The sequence below is a fragment of the Scophthalmus maximus genome, chromosome 20 (assembly GCF_022379125.1).
Source record: "Scophthalmus maximus strain ysfricsl-2021 chromosome 20, ASM2237912v1, whole genome shotgun sequence".
NCBI classification, from domain to species: Eukaryota; Metazoa; Chordata; class Actinopteri; order Pleuronectiformes; family Scophthalmidae; genus Scophthalmus; species Scophthalmus maximus.
The window spans coordinates 14,479,630-14,503,214 of record NC_061534.1 but is presented as its reverse complement, the minus strand read 5'-3'; the positions used below and the strand labels follow the sequence as shown (position 1 = coordinate 14,503,214).

At 47.6% G+C, this 23,585-nt stretch overlaps 1 protein-coding gene across 2 annotated transcripts; it reads left to right on the top strand.

The window, feature by feature from the left end:
• The first annotated feature begins 3,040 nt into the window (after positions 1-3,040).
• On the top strand, positions 3,041-22,236 carry olfm1b (olfactomedin 1b). Of its 2 annotated transcripts, none has more exons than XM_035608758.2 (6): positions 3,041-3,704; positions 10,442-10,591; positions 11,340-11,495; positions 13,687-13,906; positions 17,463-17,569; positions 20,045-22,236. In XM_035608758.2, the coding sequence occupies exons 1-6, from the start codon at positions 3,639-3,641 to the stop codon at positions 20,717-20,719; spliced, it is 1,374 nt and encodes a 457-aa protein (XP_035464651.1). In that variant the 5' UTR covers positions 3,041-3,638; the 3' UTR covers positions 20,720-22,236. The 2 variants fall into 2 exon arrangements, with proteins under 2 accessions (XP_035464651.1, XP_035464650.1); XM_035608757.2 differs by lacking the exon at positions 3,041-3,704 and adding an exon at positions 8,148-9,035.
• Positions 22,237-23,585: the final 1,349 nt, after the last annotated feature.

The window sequence follows — 23,585 nt, the reverse complement described above, 5'->3', positions numbered from 1 at the left end:
ATTCACACTCAAGCACACGCACGCACACACACACACACACACACACACACAAATCGATTGACACACCCTAAATGTGAAGGAGAATAACAACTGAGTTGATGAAAGAACTGGGCCTTTGTCAAATGAGGACACATTTTGGAAGGATGAGGATTTTTTCCGTGCCAAATCTTTCCTTTTTTTTTTGGCGGGGGTGCTCAATCAGTGTCAATAATTTCAAAGTCAGTGCAACTTGACAGGAAGCAGCACAGCAAATGCTGCCCATTTTACTCAGAGGGACGCCCCCCCCCCTTCAACGTGCCTTGCGATTAAGGCATTTCACAACCATCTGCATACAATCAAGACAATGCGACAATTTGCATTTTTAAGCCCAGTGCGGGCAGGAAGTAAACGTCGAGGAGGAATATCCACGGCCACATCAAATCAGCATCCCCGCCCGGCTCCGCTCCGTATGAACGGCTTTTCTCGGCGAATTCGTCCGAGGCACAGAGGTGCTCCGTCATCTGCTGTTTCCTGTGTTGACAGAATCTGTGATCGTATTTACATTCATCACTTGTTCACCGCTGCCCTCATCGGGATCGTCCTTCTTCCAGCATGAGTCGACCAGAATGCGAGGAGACGCATGATTGTGCTTTTGCAAAAACTCTGAGTGAAAAAAATATGCCAGCAGCCGCTAATTAATCTGACTGGAGCTGGGTGTCTTCTCTCTCTCACACACACACACACACACACACAAGCCCCAAACATCCAGAGACAAGAGTGTTTGTTTGTCACACATGCTCCTTTCTGTCCTTTGCCTCTTTCATGAGAAACTCTTCATCAGGTGGGATTAAAGAGGTCTGCTGCGCTTAGCGGCGTCCAATGTGGCTTCGCGCTTTTCAAGACAGACTTCAATAGTGGCCGAAAGTGCCAGTGAGACGCGTCTACTGCTGTCCTGTGCGTGGGCTGTGCACCACCACGCAGGGGAGGGCTCCCGCCGACAAACAAATGTTCCTCTCGTATGTCTGGAGCGCTCCACTCTCATCAGCCACAGCTCCCATTCCCCTGCGCCGCATTCAAATCCTCGTCCAGGGTGCTAAAACTCTGTCGCCAGCACTGCAAATGGCACACCGTGCGCGCGTGCGCGTGTCTGCACTGTCGTGGTCTATGGCCTGCACGCATTCAACCCGCAACTACGACGCAGGTGCGTTGGGCACTTTAACTCGTTTTTCTTGTCAGCCCTCATCCTGCTGCTAAGATGTGAATCTGATGAGGTGTCTCATTTAAGCTTCTTCTCCGTCCGACATGGCGCACGCGTCTCCGGGGCGCAGGAACAAGCAGCCGATATCCGCAAGCGGACAAATGGGAGTCCGCGTCGGAGGGGACAGATACAAACTTGACCCGATTCCATTACTGAGGTTTATGCATTTATGCATCTTTTGGCCTCCAAAAGAGAATTCGTTTCAGCCAAGAGTCTATCTTCAGGCCAACGGGCAATTATAGTGAGGCAGGCAAGAGGCCGGGCAGCCTCAGAACCAACTCATCACCCAATTAAGAGCCGGTTGTTGACATTCACAATGGGATAAGCTCTGTGCACAGAAACCGAGTGCTTAAGTGCCAAAGTAGTATTCTGCAAAGCTCCAGGCATAATGCACTACACCAACACACCTGCACCGGTTCTATAGGACCAACTATCGATATGAAATCATTCCCACATATGTCCACAACTGAAAACTGGGGGGCCTGCACAACCCCTCACTGGTGTCATCACTCCCATCTGTTCGACGAGATCTCTGCTCATGTTGAAGTTGAGCAACGACGCAACTTAGTCAAAGTCATTGGGGTCAAATAAGAAGGATAAAGATTCAAGCTCAGAAAAGGGTGGCCGAATTCGACAACAATACAAAACAAATTACCTGTCAATTTCTTTTTAATCTGGATAACTCTTATGCATTAACCTTGGGCAGGGGCATAGCTTCCATTAAACCCATTTTTTCGTGAAATTTTAAAGAAAAAGACAAACTGGACATTTAAAGCTGGAACAATCAGTAGAGAATAGAAAAATAATCAGCATCTTTTCTTCTTGTATTTGAATGATAGTACAAGAAATGTACTTTGGGATTTGGACTGTTGCATTTGAGATAATGACCTTGAGCTGTGGGAAAATAAAGATTTGAAATATGACCGACATTTGTCATTATTTTCTGACATTTTAGAGAAAATTACAACTAATCGGTTCATCAAAAAAAATACTTAGCCACAGCCCTACATTCAACAACTAAATATGTACATGTGTTGGGTATTAATAATAATTCACATCTTTAGACTCATGTTTGACTTGGACAAACAAATTCTGCATGAATACAGAAGTGATTCCAAGTTTCCATAATTATCTATCTTTCTATTTGACTCTAAATGGGATCATGATTTACAAACTGAGAATCGTGCTGTATTGAATACTTGAATGTTCACTGGCGTCACAAATCATGTGAGAATCCATAGAATTGAGTCGTTTTCTCATAGACTTCTATGGAAACTGACTTTTTTCTTTGGTTTTTGCAACCGGATGAGTCGCCCTCTGCTGGTCACTAGAGAGAATACAGGTTTTAAACCTTTCTGCATTGGCTTCACTTTCTATCATTGCTGCTTAATCCTGTGATTTCATGCAGCCAAGGATTTGCATGAATTTTTTTTATCAAAGATATAGGTCTCCCTCATGGTATTTTCCTGGAAACTCCTGGAACTTTTTGAAGGCAAGGCAAGTTTGTTATTAGACATTAATAGCATTGGGGAGAAAACAGATGCAATCCCTTTAAAATACAACAATTTAAAATAGATCATTATTAAAAACTGATTCAATGGATCAAATAAAGAAAAAAAAAGAATCAAGGAATGGATGTTTTGGATCAGTTTTTCCCCTACGACAGACGGATGCTGTGGGGAGGACAGCCTCTCCCTCCTGCGTGCTCGCCAGTTTAAATCTCCCTCTCTCGGCGATGCAACTTCCGTTTTCATCACCGTGCACAGCGCCGTCACTCTTTTTTTTTTCTCCTTCCCCCCCCCCCCCCCCCCCCTATCTCCATCGGGAGCCTACACGGCGGCTTGAGGCGGGGAGGGAAACTTTTTGGCGATACCCGAGCGCAGGTTCACATCCGCGCATACGACCGCGTCCGCGTCCGCACTCCTGGCTGCTCATCGCAGCGACGCACATAGCAACGAGCGACCGGCCGCGGAGGAGAGGAGGAGAGGAGAGGAGAGGAGGAGAGAAGAGGAGAGACGAGGAGGAGAGACGAGGAGAGGGCGAGAGGCGAGAGGCGAGAGGCACCGGAAGGACAGCGGCTCCCGATGTGAGCTGAAATATGCACGGAGACGATTCCGCGGATCACAACCGTCGCTCGCTGCTGCGGGGCCGCTGAGGGGAGAACACACACACACACACACACACGCGCATACGCGCACAACAATCGCAAAACGGAGATCGAGCGACTTCCAGCGCAAACAAGGAAAGAGGAGCCGCGAGGGGACGAAGGGGAGCACTGCTGTGCGTGGAGTGAGTGAGTGAGTGAGTGTGTGTGTGTGTGTGTGTGTGTGTGTGTTGGGGGGGGGACTGGTACTCGGATCTGCATGTGAGACCGCTGGTCCACACACACCGGAGGCGAGAGATGCAGCCTGCGAGCAAGATCCTGACGCTGATTCTCCTCATCTTCATGGGCACAGAACTCACCCAAGTAGGTTTTCCTCTTTCTTCCTCCCCCCCCCCCCCCCAAAAAAAACGTCATTCTCCACATCCCGTGTTAAAAGAAATAAGGCTACAGAATCCGCGGTTCCATTGCCTCCAGGTCCCTGTGAGGGATGCCACCCGTCTACCTCGCGCCCCGGTCCATTGGCCCCTTCGCCACGCTTTCCCAGATTACCGGGCGGGATTACACGACGTGAGCTCATCTGTGCTTGACGGGCAGGTCCAGATGAGCCCCCATTCAGCCCCCCCCCCCCCCCCCCCGCCGCCGCCGGGGCTGTCACGCGGGCCACATACAGTGGGGGGTGGCGATGTGGCATTAATCTCTTCATTTCGAATCAGCAAAACGGTCAGATTCCTGAACTGCGGGGTTTGTCCTAGTAGGGCTTTCTTTAATTGTCTTTTATTCATTAGTTGTTGTTGGTTTTTTTTTTTTTTGTCTAAAGGCCACTGTCTTTGCAGATCGGGGTGCTGCGCTGCTCCTCTGGGGCTCCACAGTCAATTGCAGCGTCTTACAGGAGGGCTGTTCTGCGCATGCTCCGTGACCACAGTGTGAGTGACCTACTGTTGCCTTGAGTGAGGGGAAGAGAACATTTAGTGCAGCAAAATGTACAGAGCCACGCAGCTCAGCAGTGAACAGAATCCCTGGCCAATGAAATGCATTTCTTTATTGGATCTATGTAGTTCTCACCTCCCGCGACCTACGAGGCCGTTTGAACTTTTTGCCTTTTTATAGATTCTCACAAGCAAGGGAGGTTCTGGGCCGAGGGTTTGTTTACTGCAGGGCCCTGCCAGCACCGGATTGAGGAATCCCATGTTTTAATTACCTTTCGCTTTAACAGAGTCGTGTTTCATAGGCTTTGCTGTATTGTGTGAATCCAATTGCCGCCGGTAATTGGAGACAAAAAAATAAAATAAAACAATGAAATGTGCCACTGAGGTACTATCAACTGAGGTACTGCTCCCAGTGTGGGCCGTGATATACTCCGCTCCAAGTGACAAACTCAATAAAAATGTGTGGTGGAAGTAGGTTGCAGCAAACCCATGCCGGCCCTGATAACCAACGCGTTAGGACAATATTGACGTAATATTGGCTTGACAGAAATATGCCATGCCATTGATTTTTACCGTCGCAAATTTATGAGGGATGTCAGTGTGGCGGCGCGCGGAGGATTTTTCATTTTCGGAGAGCAACAGCTCGGCTTTGACATTCATGTGGGGATTTGATTTGTAAACCGATCAAAGCTGCAACCTCACATGCAGCGTTGTTTTATCTCCCGGCGCGGCCGAGGCCCTGTAATGTGAGCCGGACGTGCGGGCACGGCAGAGCAGGGGGTGCAGAAAAATGCTGACACGGTCGCACAATGGGGGCCATTTGCACTGATTGATGGAAGCCATCAGTCAGAGGGGAGCAGGGGGCGTGTTGCGCTGTTGGGTTTCATGACAAGCCTGTTCGGGTCCTGCACAGTGTCCGTGTTACAGTGGCAGTCTTTCTCTGACGGCCCCGAGAGTGTGTGTGTCATCTGCGTGAAGGTAAGTCGATATTAGTCCACAGCTTGGCTGTCTGCTTCCTTCCAGGAGAACCGAAACGCCGGACACACTGACAGGCTCTATTTATACTGCCCCTGCTACAGACACCCACAATGCATCTCACTGTGGGAAGGCCAGGCCTTTGCACATCTCTCCACTGCTAGGATATTCATACATATATATATGAAGAAGAAGTGAGAGGTGTTATCCAGAGGGAGAAAATATAGAGGAGCCATTTATTGCCAGATAACTCATCAGCGGAAAAAAAAAAGAGCCACCCTAGCAGAATAGCTTCAACCCTCAATGCTGAACAATAACATCCTCTTAATGACCACATTAACCACCTTGCAGCCGAGGGGCTCTGCTTCCGAGAGAGCGCCGGGGCAGCTGCAGCTCTCAACATCTGGCCGCGGGAGGAGGGAGACGCCCGATTAGTAGCGCCCGCTCCTCTTTAATTCTGCCCACATTCATTCACCTCCAGCCCCTCTCCGCCGTGGAGGATCTGGCGAGTGCCATGGTGCTCACACAGGGAAGAATAGCAAGCAGCCAGAGTGGCATCTGTTCCACACGTAGCGGCTCCCCCATGGCTGGCGGGCCCGCGTCCTCGAGCATCCCTCCGACAACCTCACCAAACAGATGGAAGTGCTCTAGCCGCCCCCCACTTATGACACCACGCAACCTACATATCGTAACAGATCCCACGAACAACAATCTCGCACCGAAACACGGCACAACATGCGCCGGTTAAGGCTTGACGTTTGTATGCATGCACAATTAAGAGGTTTTTGTCAATATGTGGCTTTTACCAAAAGAAATAGATATTCCCGGCCTCCTAATTCACACGAAACAACCAACTCTACTTTGTCCACATCTTTGTTAAGCAAGGATGAATTATAAGGGGTTCAGCGAGGGAACGTTCTGACACAAGGGATTTTTAATGTGCAAGACAAAAAAAAAAAAAGATCAATCCGCTTTTTATGTGAGAAACTGCGATGGAGTTGAGCTGAATTGCAATGTGCATGGTGTGAGTGGCAGCTGGGGTTGAAGCTATTTATTATTCAGTATGGCTGGTTGAGTGATGAAGCAAGAGGGAGAGAGCGAGAGAGCGAGAGCAGAAGTGAAGTAGGTGGAGACAGTGCATTTTGTTGTGCACTTGCAGGCTGGAAAAGTGTGTGTCAGTGTGGATGTCACTGTGATGCAAAATAGTACAACATAGCACATCTACAGTATGACGGTTTTAATGTTGCATTTGTTGGATGTTTCCCGGTCATTTGTGGTTTCTTTTTCTCTTTTTTGAATCGTATAGGATGACATTGTGACCCGTGCCTGTTTCAGTCCACAAAGCTCTGCAGCTTGTTAAATCGTAATTTGTGTTTTGTTGCAGTGTTAAAAAAAAAAAAAAATTCCAGCCACACCTATTCAGCTGCATGCTGGCCCCATTTTTGAAAATTCAAAATTTCTTGTTTCTTAATTGTATTTATACTCAACGTAGATGTGGAGATGAACAATAAAAGCAACATTTGCACGATAATCAGTTGAGATCTTGAAATCGAAATCCCTACTTTTCCCGATCATTGCACAACAATTCTAATTAAAAAGCTTGTTCAAATATCTGTGCAAGTCGCTCCTGATTAGTACAGTATAGGTGGCAGGCTGATGACTGGATGATTGATAGGACAGGCTTTCATCGGTGCAGCCTGTGGCGTCCCCCCCCCCGATGCTGGTGTGTTAAACGCTCAGCACTTATATTAATATTAGAGTCCTCTGATGTCTTTCACCTGCATCGAAACTGAACGGGCGTCCACAGCTGTGAGACTCAGAAGACGAGTCCACTGGGATGCCGTGTCATTAGAGACCGCCGCGCTGCGCTGTGCTGAACTGGACAGCAGTGCACAGCGGTGTATCTGACCCCACTCATACTTCACTCGAGCTCCCACCTCTCAAAGGTCACAAAGAAGAGGTCTGAGATGCAGTTACAGCCGGGTCTTCCATCTCAAAAGAAGCCACAGACCAAATCCGACTACATTCAGCATTTTTATGACACGCCCGTTTTGATACTTGATATAACATCTGGTTACCATCAACATCTTGAGGTTTGGTAGTGTCGACACAAAGTCTCGCCAGGAGTCTAAATAATTGCAGAGACATTTTTTTCAGAACATGTTGCAATACAGGCCACGCTGACTTGTAAGTCAGCAAGTCAACATCATAGTCCTCCCATACTTCCGTCTTTTGAGTTTACTAGGAAAATACATTATGGCTCTGACAGAAATAACTGTGGACGCAGAAGAGCCACTCTGGCTATTCTGGCATCGCCTCATGTCTCATGCAGAGCTGCAATTCAGCCCGTGGGCAGGAGAGCTCGCCTGCAGGTCTGTTGATGTAGACCTAGGCTCTGGACAGATGAATTATCATTTCTGTTTATTTTTTTTTAAACTGTTAAAATAAGCTTCCAAAAACATATTTGCACATAATGAACTAAAACCCAGTGCAACTGCAATGATTTGAGTCCCAGTAGCTGCAAATTCCGTGCCAAAACATAGTATTTATATATATAGTCATCTGCATCCTCCTCACATCATTAAACCCCCCCCCCCCCCCCCCCCCCCCCCCCCCCCCCCCTGATTTCAGCAACACCAAATTTGGCTACACGATGGCGCCAGAGTCACGCGAATCGCACAAGCTCTCCCTCAGTGGGCGCAGAAGGCGTCCGGGAGCAGTGCGCTCCATCCATCCAACATGAAATCGCTGTCGCCGTGCGCCACTGTGGACGCGACATCTTTGGACAAGTGTCTTTTGTGTCTTTTGACATTCATTTCCACCGCTGCAGTGACAGATTTGGTTTAAGCGAGGGGCCAGATTCACCGAGAATTACGCGCAGGGAGCCTGCTCATCTTTTCTATCTTTTTTTGGGGGGGGGGGCGCCGGAGACAGAAATGTCACCGTCTGCTATAAATAATCCCCTCAGCATCAGTGTCGGCCGACCCGACCCGCACTGCTCATTGCCATTCTCTCTGAAGACAGCCACTGTCGCGTCGGGAACCTCTGCGCGACTCGGGCGCAGTATTCCTGCCATTTCCACGACTGGACCCCCAACCTGACTGACATCACTGCGTCTGGCGATATAGATAGATCCGTAGCACCTCCTCCTTCCTCCTCCCATCAATTCGGAGCAGCCCGTGTGTGTGTGTGTGTGTGTGTGTGTGTGTGTGTGTGTGGAGTCGGTGGCACTTAATCACAGCGCGCACCAAGGCAGGAGGCGGGCCGTCGGGCGTGAACGAAATAGTAACGGAGGAGCCGGAGAGGCAGCATACGTGTGGGACAGCGCAGGCAGAGGAGCTATCCGCACGCAGGACCGCTCTTGGTTGGGTTTTTTTTTTAACCTCCCGCTCCTGTGTCCTCCGCTGTATCCAGCGCCACAGCTCCGTCCCCCAGATCCCAGGTCCGGTCTCTTCCCACCGCGTCCGACTCGTTCGCCGCCAGGGCTTCGTTGGAGATGTCCAAAAAGAGACCAGCCGAGCCGGAGTCCCGGGTGAAACAGCAAGCCGCTCTGGGCAACGCCATGACTCGCCTCCCCTGCTTCTCGCCGGAGTCTGTGGAATGAAGACGGCTTAAGGTCTGAGGTCCGAGCAGGAGCGCAAAGATGTCGGTGCCTTTGCTGAAGATCGGCGTTGTGCTCAGCACCATGGCGATGATCACCAACTGGATGTCGCAGACCCTCCCCTCTCTGGTGGGGCTCAATACTACCAAGCTCACGGCGGCACAGGGCGGATATCTAGACCGGAGCACCGGAGTAAGTGCGCGAGTTACGCATCATTTCGTGCGGATTGGCTCTTCTCTTTTCTTTTCTTTTCTTCCCCCCCACCCCCCGAATGAACGTGGACTGTTGCAATCTTATTAGTCCAGATTCAAATGTAGGCAGCATACGAGAGCCGTTTGATTCATACTTGAGAGGATGAAACCGTGTCCGCGTGGTGCGCTCGCAGGGCGCGTGGAAAAGCGACAGGGACTCGGAGATGCTTGGTTAAAAAACAGGAGAGAAATCTCACCCCTGCGTGTGATGTTGCTCCGGCTGCCACCGGGCTGCGGTCTCGCGTCGTTACGCGTGGGAACGTATCTGTTGCTCATTTCTTTCATGGCGCTGACATGAATAAGAGATGGAGTTGCGGGGAAATTGGGGCGAGTTGACAGATTTCAGAGCGGCTTCCATCCTCGATGAAACAGCGGGGAGTCCTCGAGTCGTTCTCTCCTCTCTCGCCGGCTGCGTAAAGGGAGAGCCGATCAGAGCCGACGGGTAGTGTGGTCAGGATTTTCCCAGGGCAGATTGTGGGGCTGCGTCTGTGCCAGGATGATCTCATGGGCGCCCCGTCTGTCAAGTGGAGGTTTAGCGCTGGCATCTGGAACAATGGATGCTGAGGGAAATGATAGGAGAGTGTGTATTGAACTGATGTTTTTTCTCCTCCATCCTGAATGGAGATGTTATTTTTTGCGTAATAGTGATGACCACATATCCCGTGAGAAACACTGAGATATGGAGACAGGTGCCAGTCCGAGATGTCCCCTCAGCACATCCTGTTGTGGGAAGCAGTGCAGCTGACTTGTGATTGGCCCTTTTGGATTTCGTGAAGTCAAGTCCTTCTCACTAATTGAATCAATCTGCAGGGTCCGGGTCTATTTACAGTCGTCTGTTTTGTTGCTGATGCAGTGATGAACATCGTCGTCCAAAGTCGTCTACATATAGTCTGATCCAGTCATCAGGTTAGAAACTGGAATCGTGTCTCGAGGGGAGGGGGGGAAACTCACGTCAAACACTTCCACGCTGGGAGCTTTCACACACACACACAGCCCACTGAATAATGGAGTAGCTTCAGCCGTCTTGATTGGCTGCATCTTCCCTTTGTGTGCCCTTTTGAAATATACAGTAGGATGGTGCAGAACGGGTGGAGCCCGGTGCTTTGCGGGGTCCAGATGGTGATAAATTGCAATACAGCTTGAGCTATAAGCTGGCGCCGCACACTCAAAAGTGCACTTACGTGTCATACACAAACACAGGAAGGTGCCAACCTTTCTGCCCCTCTCTTACTTTGTTCCTCTGTGCCTCTCTCACACTCGCACTTAGCGCTGGTCTGCTCCACTGCACCTCCAGCCTCTCCGCCCAACCGCCCTGTTCACTCCGTTTGTCTGCTCCCTTGTCCCCAGGTGTTGCCAGCAAACCCGGAGGAGTCATGGCAGGTGTACAGTTCAGCCCAGGATAGCGAGGGAAGGTGTGTCTGCACTGTGGTGGCGCCCCAGCAGTCCATGTGCTCACGGGACGCCCGCACCAAACAACTGAGGCAGCTGTTGGAGAAGGTAAACACCGCTTAACCTTTCGGCATCACACAACCCCGGTCTTCAAAGTCATACAGTGCACAGGGGAACCGCCTTTACTTTTTTATCTTTCTACACACACACAAAGACAAAGACATGTGCGCTGCACGCTCACATTCAGGTAAGCCCACGTTTGCGGGTCTCCCAATCACCTCTGCCCTGTCGGACAAGAATAGAAATAATGCTCTAATGAGCTCCCTGGAAACCTTACAGGCCTCATGGGAGCCAGTTGTACACTGACTCTGTGAGTTTCTGTTGCGCTGCACACATCCAGGGCAACACATCTAATGATGCAACCCAATTCAACACCCAGAGACAGGAAGCTAAGACTACCTCATTTTACACACAACGACCATTTTAAAGCACATTGATGACACAAAATGCTTGTCACTGAAAGGCAAGATAGTCCCCAAATAATGCAGACGAGCTGATTCACATGAGCCGACAAATAGATTTCTGTTGAATAAATGGACGATGAGTCAAGTTTATGGAGTTTCAGAGAAACCAAATGTCTTATCATAGTGTTGCCTCCTACATTTGCACCATGTGTCGGAGGCCCCTGTCGAGTTGGCCCGATGTCAGAGTTTTGTGAATCACTCGGAGAAGAACGCCAAGCCAAAACAACATATTGAAAGTCTGTCGGGTTTTTGCCACTACATCCCATGTGTATTTCTCGAACCTCCCAAGTATTCAATAACACTGACCAATGTGTCCGTATATGGCGCCGCAGGTCCAGAACATGACCCAGTCCATCCAGGTGCTGGACCAGCGGACCCAGAGGGACCTGCAGTACGTGGAAAAGATGGAGGTCCAGCTCCGAGGTCTGGAGACCAAGTTCAGGCAGGTGGAGGAGAACCACAAGCAGAACATCGCCAGGCAATACAAGGTACGGAGCCACTTCTCCAGCCATTGACTCAGCCGCCATTCTGTCAGAATGTTCACAGCTGCTCTGAAGTTTCCATCGTGCGCAGCCTTATCCATTTTGTGCATGTGCATTCCCACAGTGGAAGATGATTCATATTTATCTAAACCACCACCACTACACAGAAATCCATAACAAATGCATAATTGAAGAGGGTAAATGATTGGACGTGTGAGCTGCAGCCGTTCACATTATCATTTCAGACCAGGTCTATTTCTAAAAACGTACATTTAATATCTTATCCCAGTGACCACGTAATGGTTAATTGTCGTCCACCATGGGAAACACACGTGTGTTAGTGTGTAGCAGACACTAAACCCTTCAAGGAGTTTTTCTAAGAGGGTTTACTGTCAATTCAAGTCATTTCGAATGCAAGTCGGACTGGGTGTTGAGTTCAATTAAAAAATTCCCCCCACTTAAAAAAATATTTTTTTATTCTAGTAGGATTAAAAATAAATATTTTTTTTACTATCCAGAAAGATGCTGGTTGTTGTCTCACCCAATTACCTGCAGTTAGAATGCCAGGAAAGGGTGAAAGGAACCAATCGCAGCTTCTCAAACCTCAGGGTGACCAAATCCCCTATTTTCCCTGAACAACAGTATATATAAATACAGTAATAAATATTAACCACATGCCACACAGAGAAGTCCCCTCATCGAGAAGCTGGAAACAAGGCTCTCGAAATAGTTGTACGCTTATTTTGCTGTTCGTCAATTAATTAATCATTTCAACCCTGCATCTGATGAAAAAGTTCTCCAAATTATGAGTATATATAAAATCAGTGACAATTAAAAAAAAAGAAGGGGGGACAAAATGTAAAAATAAGAGTTGGGAGACATTAAATGCTACCTCCAAGGCCTTAAGCTTTTCTGTTCCTCTGTGCTGTGGACACAGTTTGGACAGTAACGATTCCATACCCAGCCCTCTTTGCGGCCACTCACACGCAGACGCGTCGTTGTCAGCGTACCTGCATTCTCACCTGCGAATCGAAAGCATCGCCGGTGTTTGTATCATTTTTCAACCTGCACCGATACACATTGTGTGTGTGTGTGTGTGTGTGTGTGTGTGAGACCTTTCCATCGTACGCATGCTCCAAAAAACCTCACGCCACATCCCATGCATGCGCGTACAATATTCTGTAACAGTGTCATATACTAAGTGTGTGTGCCTTTTTGTTTGTGTGTCTGTTAGATAGGTTAGCAAGCCGTAGCCCCTGTCAACAGTTTTTTTTGTTTTCGTTTTCTTGCTTGCAGGGCTAACTTTAAGACATGTAAAGAGAGCCACAGGGAAGAAGAGGCAGGTCAATTCCAGATTCCCCTGAACTGGGCCACAGTACTGAGTGCATTCGGGCGTCAAACAGTTAATTTATCTTTTAGCACCATTGAGACTAAGAAACCCCACCCCTCTCCCAAATCAACCCACCACTGATCTCTTCCTGCATGTTACTACTGTCAAAGTTTTCCATCTAAAAGCTTTTTTCAAAAGTAAATACATTTTATTATTATTATTATTATTATTATTATTATTATTATTATTATTATTATTATTATTATTATTATTATTATTATTATCAATTGCTGTTAATGCATTTTATTTTCTTTGGCTTTTGTCTCTGCATATTTGGTTAATCAACAAACCTATTCATAAAAAAACTATAGACGTAAAAATTCGAGACACTTTGTTGTGTGTGACATGTAAAAGCATGTAACCCTTAATACGATGTTGCATTTTAAACGATGATGACCAATAAAGAGCTTTCCCAATTGTTGTCGGTGTACCGAGGGCTTGCTTTTTAAACCGCTGGTCACTGCCGGGGCGGAGCAACCTGCTCTGCTCGTCCAGCGGGCGGAGGGTATTCTCCGGGGTTTGTTTTACTCAGACACACACGTGCACAGACAAAAACACAGCTGCTCTCACACACACACACACACACACACACACGCACATGCACATGCACGCACGCACACACGCACAAACACTGAACAGTGGGCACAAACAGGGGGTTTTCCATGTCAGTGAAGAGGCAGGATAGTGTCAGAGTAGTCAGGTCAGACAGGTGTTTTTGTTCTTTTTCTCTTTCCTTTTTCTTTTATGGACAGCGGGACTCCTTTTGTCCGGCATGACTCTCAACCGAGCATATTCTAATCCTTTCAGGCCATAAAAGCGAAAATGGAGGAGCTTAGGCCGTTGATACCAGTGTTGGAGGAGTACAAAGCCGATGCCAAATTGGTATTGCAGTTTAAGGAGGAGGTCCAGAATCTGACGTCAGTTCTAAGCGAACTTCAGGAGGAGATGGGGGCCTATGACTACGAGGAGCTCCACAACAGAGTGTCAAATCTTGAGGAGAGACTCCGAGCATGCATGCAAAAATTAGGTAGGCACAGAAAGCTGCTGGCACACACCACGTTTCAGACACACGCATGCACACACACTCCCACTGACAGTGCCGTATGTCGTGACCGGCCAGAAAGAGAACCTCGGGCATATTCACACGATACAGGAGCATCACAGAGACACCATGTGTGGCTGTAATGATCCAACACTCAAATGCATATTATACATTCTTATACTTGTGTTTTTTTCCTGTTTCATATGTGCTTACCCCCCTCTGGGCTGTTGGTTTACTCTTACACTGTCAAGGTAAAGGGATGATGACATCCATTAGTGGGCCGTGCATGTACAGTACCCATAGAGCTGGAGTGACATCCTGAAAGCGTCTACACCCTCTGTACATTCTTCCTGCAAAGAAACAAGAAGCTATCGCTGAAACCACAAGTCGTTTGACAGAAAAACCAGCCGGCACCAATTTTTTTTAATGGCTTCAATTGTTCCAAGCCATTCATCTGTCAAAAAGGCTGGTGTTTTCCAGCACCTCAGATTTCAGGATGCGCTGCTTCTCTGAGTTGTACATCATTAACTAACCGAACACCTTTTGGGGTTTTGTACCATTGATGAGACTGAACCAGCTATATGCAAACCCTGCCCCGGGCCCTGGAAATGTTGGATATCATTTCACAATTTTCTAACAAGTTAGAGTATAAATCATGAATAAGCAAGATTAATCGACAATGGATATAATCGTTCGGGGCAGTTCTGCAACGCCCCACTTGTTAACTTTGCAATATTTTGGCATGACTACATTTACAACTGGCGTCCTGTAATGCAATTGATGGGATATTAGAATAAGAGATTAGGCATGAAGGCAGTTTTACACTGTTGCACCTACAAACCCAGCGGAAGAGAGCTACAGTACTGAAAGCTCGCAAGTTCCCATCGCAGTCCTATCTTAGCTTCCAGCCCCTGCCTCAGTGTCTTCACACCTCTGTCACAGCCCACAGTGCTAATAGATGCACGCCCACACGACGGTGACTAAGACATATCGCAGACACTTTCATGCCCGCACATCACGGGTATGTTGTGTCCCTGTTTCAAATTATTCACCGAGCGAGGTGACGGAGAGGATTTGGGAAAGGCTTACTGTTCTTTTTGGGAACGCCAGTCGAGTCACGGTGCTTGTATATTTTAAAATTGAACACAGCAGACGCGTAATCTCGGCTCCCCAGTTATCACTTCCGTCGTTCAGCTCCTGGAGGACTGGAGCAGGAGTCCCGCCTGCGTTCTTCTCGCTCTCAGTTCAGTGCACATGCCGCTCTTCACATCTGTGGTCAGACCTGCCTAGGATACTGCAGGAGAGCAGGGAACTGCTGCGTGTGTGTGTGTGTGTGTGTGTGTGTGTGTGTCTGTGCGAGATCAGAAGAGATAAAGGAGAGGTCACCCAGTGAGGGACTGGCCCAGGCAGAACAGAGAGTGGAGATCCCTTTCATCTCCACACGACTGCAGAGGCACTCATGCATAGTGCCCACAAACACACTCCGGTACATCCACTGCCGTTATTCAGATTAAACTCGCGAAGGTCACCAGCCACGTTGGCGTCAGCGGAACAACTACAGTAGAAAAAAGATAGAGGGAAAGTAGAGAGGGCAGGGCAGATTTGAGCTCTGAATAATAGACATAGAGCGACTGGAGAGAGTGATGGAAGGTGGTAAGCGGGGGAGGGAGGAGGAGTGATGAAGTGACGGCGAGCGGGAAAAGCGCGCGCGCGCGCGAGAGAGTAACCGGGGTCCCCGCAGAGCTGTCCTTCAAGCTGCTCGCTGCCGCAGAGACAAACGGCCCGGCGGCCGCAGGGACACAATGGCCATCGATCAAGAGGACGTGCCAGCTTGCTGGGCAAATAATCAAATAAATAAATCACTCTGTGTCGTGCCGCGGCATTGTGGAGCCGCAGAGAGCTTTAGGCAAATCCAGGCCCTTCACACCGAAATACCGAGGATGGGAACAAGAAGGTCACAGCGGCGCACAAAGCCCGCCGCCACCTGCTCCGCTGTCACCGTTGTCCTCGGCACACAGTACAATCCTATAGGCATGAAACTACAGCTCACTCTCACATGCCATTGAAGTAAGTAATGCACCGGCCACTGAAGACATTCATGAAAAATTTAAATTTCTCTTCAAATACTAATTTATTCATGAAAGGTGTAATTCTCCAGACTCAGCCATGTGGGTGTGGTTTCACCAGATTCGATTGACACACAACCCGGCAACTGTCCCTAGAGTCTGATTTAAATCTCATGTGGCAGCACCCGTTTAAAATTTCTTTAGATAATCATCATCATCTCCTGTTTCTCGCAGTGTCGATCTTGCCATGACAACATTGTTGCAGCCTCCCCGCGACTAAAGCGGAAAAAAGAAGGAGAAAAAAAGGGTTGCAATAAATCCAAATTATCCTTTAAAAACATATATTCCTCACCCTCGGCACTTGTGTATATTCTGTCACTAAATCTGCACATTTGAGGGGGTGAAGGCCGATGCTGTTTTTAGTTGTATCAGCTCCACTTCCCATTAAGGGTTTTGTTTCTCTCCATTTGCTCTGCCCCTCCGCGTTCGGAACCCGGCAAATTCAGGCCAGAGGGGGATTAGACTCCGTGTACATCTCGAGACCGCAGACCCACCGGCGGCCTCCCCAGCCAGCTGGCCGTAGTAGTTGTCATCTAAAGATAGCGGCACGATTGGAGGAAAAAATATAAATGAATCAATGGCCAGTGTATTACAGCGGCCCCTAATCCCTCTGAGGGTTACGTAAGGGACTCAGCCCCCACTGGAAATAGTAGTCGCTGCTCATGTGGCCACGTGTTCGCCCGCTTACGCTGAGGTGTGATGCCCACACACGCTCACGCGGCACAACATATGTTGCGCAACAGAGGCGCACGCAAAAGTAAAAAACAAACAAACCCGAGTTCCCCACAGTGAAAGACATTTGAGGAGAGGAGGGGATGGGGTGCGACAGATGATTAAACGAGACAAGCGGAGGAAACACGGGAGCCGAAACACGAATCCTCACGACTACAAAGTCAAAGGACATTTCGCGGCAACGGAGAGCGATGACGGGGCGATGCGAGCGAAGGGGGGAGCAGAGCGCCGCAGCGAGCGGTTCATGGATGCGGCGCTCGCTCCGCAGAAAAGAAAGGATGCTTGTGCAGACCTAAAATGAGCCATCGTCGCAGTCCCCCTCTTCAAATTAGCATATCAAAAATGATTTTATTCACGGGGGGGGGGGGGGGGGGATTAACTCCTCAAAAATCATCTAATTGACGTTTGTCTTGGCGAAACGTCCGCCTGGGGAAAAAAAAAGGACAGGATGTGCAGAAGTGGCGAGACGGAGATTCCCATTTGGTAAAACGGTGCCCCTCATTCCTGCCTGTGCTCATTAGACAGGGTACATTAGTCCGACCAGCTCTCAGTCACGCGGGACTGTTAGTTTGGTCAAATCCACGGTAGCACCTCAGTCAACACTAATTACCGGTTAGGGGTGTGGATGCACAAAAAAGGGGGGTGTCGCTCCAGATGTTCCCATTTCACTTCTCTCTCTGCAGCGTGCGGCAAACTGACGGGCATCAGTGATCCCATCACCATCAAGACGTCCGGATCCAGGTTCGGTTCCTGGATGACCGACCCTCTGGCCCCTGAGGGAGATACTCGGGTATGTAGACAGATGACAGAACGATCCCCGAACATGATATTGAGTTCATTTCCATGTACAGCTGAGTATTGAGCCCCCATCGGTACCGAACGTTGACTGCCGAGTGAAGGAGTCTGTTTCACTGCGTCTGCTTTAAATCAGCTTGATTCTAGACATTAAACATTTGAGAGTTGCGTGTTGAAATTGGAAACATGCAAATGTTTCTCTAGGTGTTGAATAAAGTATGGTTTGAGTATGGCTACCAGCAATCTCACTAGTCTGGGGGGAATTTCAAACAGTTGTTTGAAACAATTGTTCTATAGCAAGGGTTTGACAATTTGACGATAGATGAAGAAAATATGAATAAATATAAAGCTACTGCCAGCAGCAGGTTAGTTCAGATGAGACGTTACCTGCAACCTCGTGGTGATGACATGGCGAGGAAATCGCTCGTCCCAGCCACCAAAGCGATACTGTAGCTACAAGATGAAAGTTCAGTTTAATATACATCCGCATGAATAGCGTTTTTTTTCTGCGACTCCGCAGCAGCTGCTCTACCATGAACGTTGCCACTTTCTCACACTGAACTATACGAACATATATGCAATTTATCTATGTATACAATTGATGGAAACATTAACATTGGCCCACAGGTTCAAGATGTGTCCCTCGTCCATGGGTTACACGATTTAAGCTGATTTTCATCGAGTTCCCAGCGAGTTATGCACAACCATTGAAGCTCAAACTTGATTTTTTTTGGTCTTCTCTGACAATTTTTTAAAAAGAATGCCCCCAAAGAGGCAGCAGGAGTAGAGGGCACAGTATCTTTACAGTCAAGCAAGTCTGTTTATTATCTTGTATTGCCTATAATAGTTTAAAATGGTTCCTACCGTAGTTGTGCTTCATCTTAAATTGAAATATTCCATCATTACGATTATTAAGATTGATGATCACAGGGGGTTTCGGTGCGTTCCCTCAAGCACTTACAGTGGCAGTGTCACTACAGATTGAGCACTTTGAGGATTTCTAGCTTATTTCATCAGTCGTGCCTAAACTGCGTGGAGGCGGCTGCGTGGAGGCGGCTGCACGCTCACACGAGAGCGTTTGTTTGTACGCTTTGATCCGAAAAAAAATCTGTCCTCACATTACAGTGGGTGCCTCGAATATTTGATGCTGATGTGATGAGTTATTCATGATCCTTAAACTTTTCCTTCAATACATGCTCATTAAAAAAATATAGCAACATTTGACATGCCCCAACCGGGGGAGAACACGAATACAAACCTACAGGCTGTAAACATTGTAACTCAAGATCTGCAGCGCAAATAGGTCGCCCCCGACTTTAAGTTAATGATGACCCTCACCCACGATCAAGGTCATCAATCACTGTAAAATGTGGGTCTGTGTTAATTGGTCGCTGGTCTTTCATCAGCTGATTGCATCGGGTTCTGGAGAGCAGGTGCCATTGGCTCAACAAGTGGGTCTGCTTTGATTAATGAAACACATTAAAATGAACAACTCGGATGAATCTGTATGGTTTTGACAGGAAAAGCTGGCGAGCGGACAAAGAAGAGGGGTTCATTTGGCTGCTAAGCATGGACATGCTTTTCATACACCACCTTCATCGGACACATTAATAAGAGACAGGACAAGTAATTGTTGCATATAAGAGGCAGTATTGAGCAGCAGCAGGCCATGCAGTAGCTGTGCAAATTGGCCGTTTGCTTCCTAAAGGGTAATTGTCAGTACAACACAGGCTGTCTAATGTTTATATGTTAAAAAATATTGTCAGCAGTAAGGGTGAAACTTACCGTTGACTAAGATTATATTTAGCATACAGTGAAGACAACTTTTTTTGTAGAAACAAATCCATTTTGAACGGAACACATGAAAAAGATGTGCTGCGTTATCAAAGAGCGGCGAAGGAAGCATGAGTGTAATTGACGGGAGCAGACAGGCCTGCTCCTCTTCTTTTCATCTCTTGGCTTCCTTACCTTGGGCTTTTTTCTTCTGGGCCCGTCAAGACCTGCTTCCTCGATGTGATTTATTTCTTGAGTCAATCACAGCAGCACGTGGAAGCAGGTAGAGAGAGTGAGAGAGAGAGAGAGAGAGAGAGAGAGCTTCAGGTTTGTCAGTCCCAAAGTGGCTGAGGAAGTGTTTGAGCCTCAAGTCTGCCCACCACCACAGGGGCCAACGGGAAGCTGGGCCGAAGCAACGGAGACAGACTTTTATCTGGAATGATGGGCATTATCCCTGCAGGGCCTGGCCCACGCCACCCTGGGGCTAACATTGTGACTGTTTGTATTCAGGAGCTGCTGGAGCTCAGCCACGTCTGCTCCTTGAGGAAGTCTCAGCATTGATCTCATCGGGATGCTTGTTTATGGCGTGATTTGATTATATTGCGTTATATGTACACAACTGATGATTGGGTTTCTAGTTAAATCAGTTTGAGCTCTGATCCTAATGCTTTTTTGTCTGTCTCGTCGCAATGTTAAGGTCTGGTACATGGATGGTTACCACAACAACCGCTTTGTGCGGGAGTACAAGTCCATGCAGGACTTCATGATGTCGGACAACTTCACCTCCCACCGGCTGCCCCACCCGTGGTCCGGCACAGGTCAGGTGGTCTACAATGGCTCCATCTACTTCAACAAATTCCAGAGCCACGTCATCATCAAGTTCGACTTCCGCACCTCCTCCATCAGCAAGTCCCGGCAGCTCGACTACGCCGGCTTCAACAACGCGTATCACTATGCCTGGGGCGGCCACTCTGACATCGACCTAATGGTGGACGAGGGGGGCCTGTGGGCCGTCTACGCCACCAACCAGAACGCCGGCAACATTGTCATCAGCAAGCTCAACCCCAACACGCTGCAGATCGTCAAGAGCTGGACCACCAACCACCCCAAGAGGAGTGCCGGCGAGTCTTTCATGATCTGCGGCACGCTCTACGTCACCAACGGCTACTCAGGAGGCACCAAGGTCTATTACGCCTACTCGACCAACTCCTCTACCTATGAGTACATTGACATTGCCTTCCAGAATAAGTACTCGCATATCTCCATGCTGGACTACAACCCGCGTGACCGCGCTCTCTACGCCTGGAACAATGGCCACCAGGTGCTTTACAATGTCACACTGTTCCACGTTATCCGCTCAGAAGAACTGTAACTGGATGGATTACATTCATCGATACATATTGTCTATGTAGAGACCTCCCTATATAAGAAAATATATCTGCGAAAGAAAAAGACTAACGGCAAGACCATTCAATTTATAATCAAACAACGTTTACCGAGAGACTGAATCAACAGTGGACGCAACGTGGATTGAATGTGCATATACATGACACTGAAAAAAAAAAATCTAAAATTAAAGGGTTTCATTCCAAAATGTCAGAGAAAAAAAACCTTTATAAATTCATATCACAGCCAGGAATGACAGATAAAAACAGAAATGTAAATTAAAAAAAAAAAGACTTAAAAAGATACCCATAGTAGACTTTATTTTAATAGCTGCCATCCTTTTGTTAGAGGCATTTTATTTTGGAATGAAACTCTTTAACTGTTTGCCGCATAGAAACTGATTGTAAAACGTAGACTACAGTATATATGAGATATAAGAGAATAAGAACAGATGCCAAAAAAAGAAAATGAACATCACGCCTTTTTTTTTTTAATATAGCGTAGTATCAAGTTCATTCCCGTGGCTCCGGTATTTCTGCAGAAATACCCCCCAGCTGAACTTCTTTCTTTTGGTCACAAGGGGTCCTGAGACAATGACTGTTGGTAATAAACTGAAGGACCCCCAGGACGAGACAGAAAGATGGGAGGTCCGTCTAGTCAGAAGACCTTATAGCCTAACGGGTGCGGTCTGCCATATCGTTTTTATCACGTACAGTAGCAAATTTAAAAAAGTCTGTAGACAAACAGCAAACAACAATAACAACACCCACTAAAAGACCTGAAGGCACTGACTGTTGACAGCGCTGTTCTTTAAGATGATTTTCCTGTGTTAGTGACAATGTGTGAAAAAGGCTTTCTTTGCATGAGTGTTTTCTACCACTCCGGTATGCTCTACTGAATGTCTTTTGTTGTGTGATACTGTAAAAAAAAAAAAGAAGGAGGGTAGGGTGGGAGGGGGAACAATGGGTACGATACCTTTGGGATTTGCAAAGATATTTGCTTGTTTTGTTTTTTTTCTTTCTTGCTTCTTTATACTCCGTTCCTGTCTTTTCTATTTCTTTGCAATCGTTTTATTATTCAAATGTTCTTGTATCACTGTAATTGTTAGCACCGGCTTTGCCTCTCTGTATTTGTTTATTTGGGCTGTGTGGGAGGAATCTATCAAACCGAAGAATATATCACTCTGAAGGAAAAAGAAAAAAAAAACAACAACAACAAAAAAACAAACAGATTGTAATAAGTATTGTATGCGGGGAACCTGGTCCTCCTATCTTCAATTCACATCATGCGCCTGTCGTAGGGAGAGGTTTTTTGTTTTTTTTAGGAGGATTATCCTGTCATGTACCCCGCCTCCCCTTCCACTGCTAGTGAAGGATAATGCTGTTTAAATGTATACCCGTGCTGAGGACAAAAGCTTCCCACTCTTTTTGCGCTTTGCTGGACATGTGTTGTATCTGAGATAAGATAGTTAATGATTCGTGTCAATAAAACGGAGAAATCTGACGCACGGATTGATGCCTTCGAAAAGCTTGAAAAGTTGCCATGTGACAGCGCAGCGTAGCGCACGACTGTTCACGTGGAGATCGCGGTTGCATCAGCACTAATGCTCTTATTTTCCGCCTTTCGGGCCGTCGCTCATGAAGATTACCAAGAGCGCTCACTCTGCTCTGCGATTTAGTTGTGGGGAAATCAGACACTGTCATATCCTGAAGCGAGGGTGCGTATCGATTCTTCTGAGTGAAGAAATTCCTCCTCGATAAAAAAAAAGATGGAAGGTTGGAATCATGAGCAACAAAACACGGCACACTTTGTCAGTTCAATACACTGAGAGCAATACACTTTGCTGCTGCAGCCTAATACCCTGTCCACACTAATGTGGATTTTTCCATCCATCCATCCATCGTCTACCACTTTATCCATTTAAGGGTCGCCGGGGGTCGCTGGAGCCAATCCCAGCTGACATTGGGCGAGGGGCGGGGTTCACCCTGGACAGGTCGCCAGCCTATCACAGGGCCACATACAGAGACGGACAACCATTCACTCTCACATTCACACCTACGGTCAATTTAGAGTCTCCAATGAACCTAATCCCATTCCGCATGTCTTTGGACTGTGGGAGGAAGCCGGAGAACCCGGAGAGAACCCACGCATACACGGGGAGAACATGCAAACTCCACACAGAAACGCCCTGGTTGTTTTGAACCGGGATTCAAACTCAGAACCTTCTTGCTGTGAGGCGAAAGCGGTAACCACTACACCACCGTGCAGCCCACTGTGGATATTGAATGAAAATGTTCCTCTACGTTTGGGCCTCTCATCCACACGCAAACAGTGTTTTACAGTAATTTACTAAAGTAGAGACTTTTTAAAAATGTCTTCTAAAGTGCAGATTTATAACCGCTGTGTATACACGATGACGTCACAGCTTACCTCACAAATGCCTCATGGCATGCACCAGAACTAACGGCAAACAATGGTGGCAGCGTATTACGATGCAAGTGGTCGTTTAAAAGACCGCCGACCTAGATCTAGCGCCAGTGGTTTAGATGGCCGATGGCGGTCTGGCGTGGACCTGGTCAGTACGTCAAGTTTGTGTATTGAAATGGATTTTGCTTATATTCTGTAAAGTAATCGTGCTGATTCTCTGCCATGTCACCCTAACCCTTACCATCACCCCATACCTCATCAACCATGTGTGGGTACAGCAAATAAAGGCCCTGGATAGAGGCGCTACTTATGGGGGTACTTACAGGTTTTCAGCAGTTGCTGAACATTTCCTTCTGAAGTACAGAGTTTTATCTGTCACAGTTTAACAGTGTTGTACGAATAACCCCTATTTGTCATTTCTCTCT

Excerpts from the sequence above, each read along its gene's own strand:
- olfm1b (XM_035608757.2), top strand. The coding sequence starts at position 8,886 with ATGTCGGTGCCTTTGCTGAAGATCGGCGTTGTGCTCAGCACCATGGCG. Across the intron at positions 10,592-11,339 it reads TGAGGCAGCTGTTGGAGAAG|GTCCAGAACATGACCCAGTC; the intron begins GTAAACACCGCT and ends ATGGCGCCGCAG. Across the intron at positions 11,496-13,686 it reads ACATCGCCAGGCAATACAAG|GCCATAAAAGCGAAAATGGA; the intron begins GTACGGAGCCAC and ends TAATCCTTTCAG.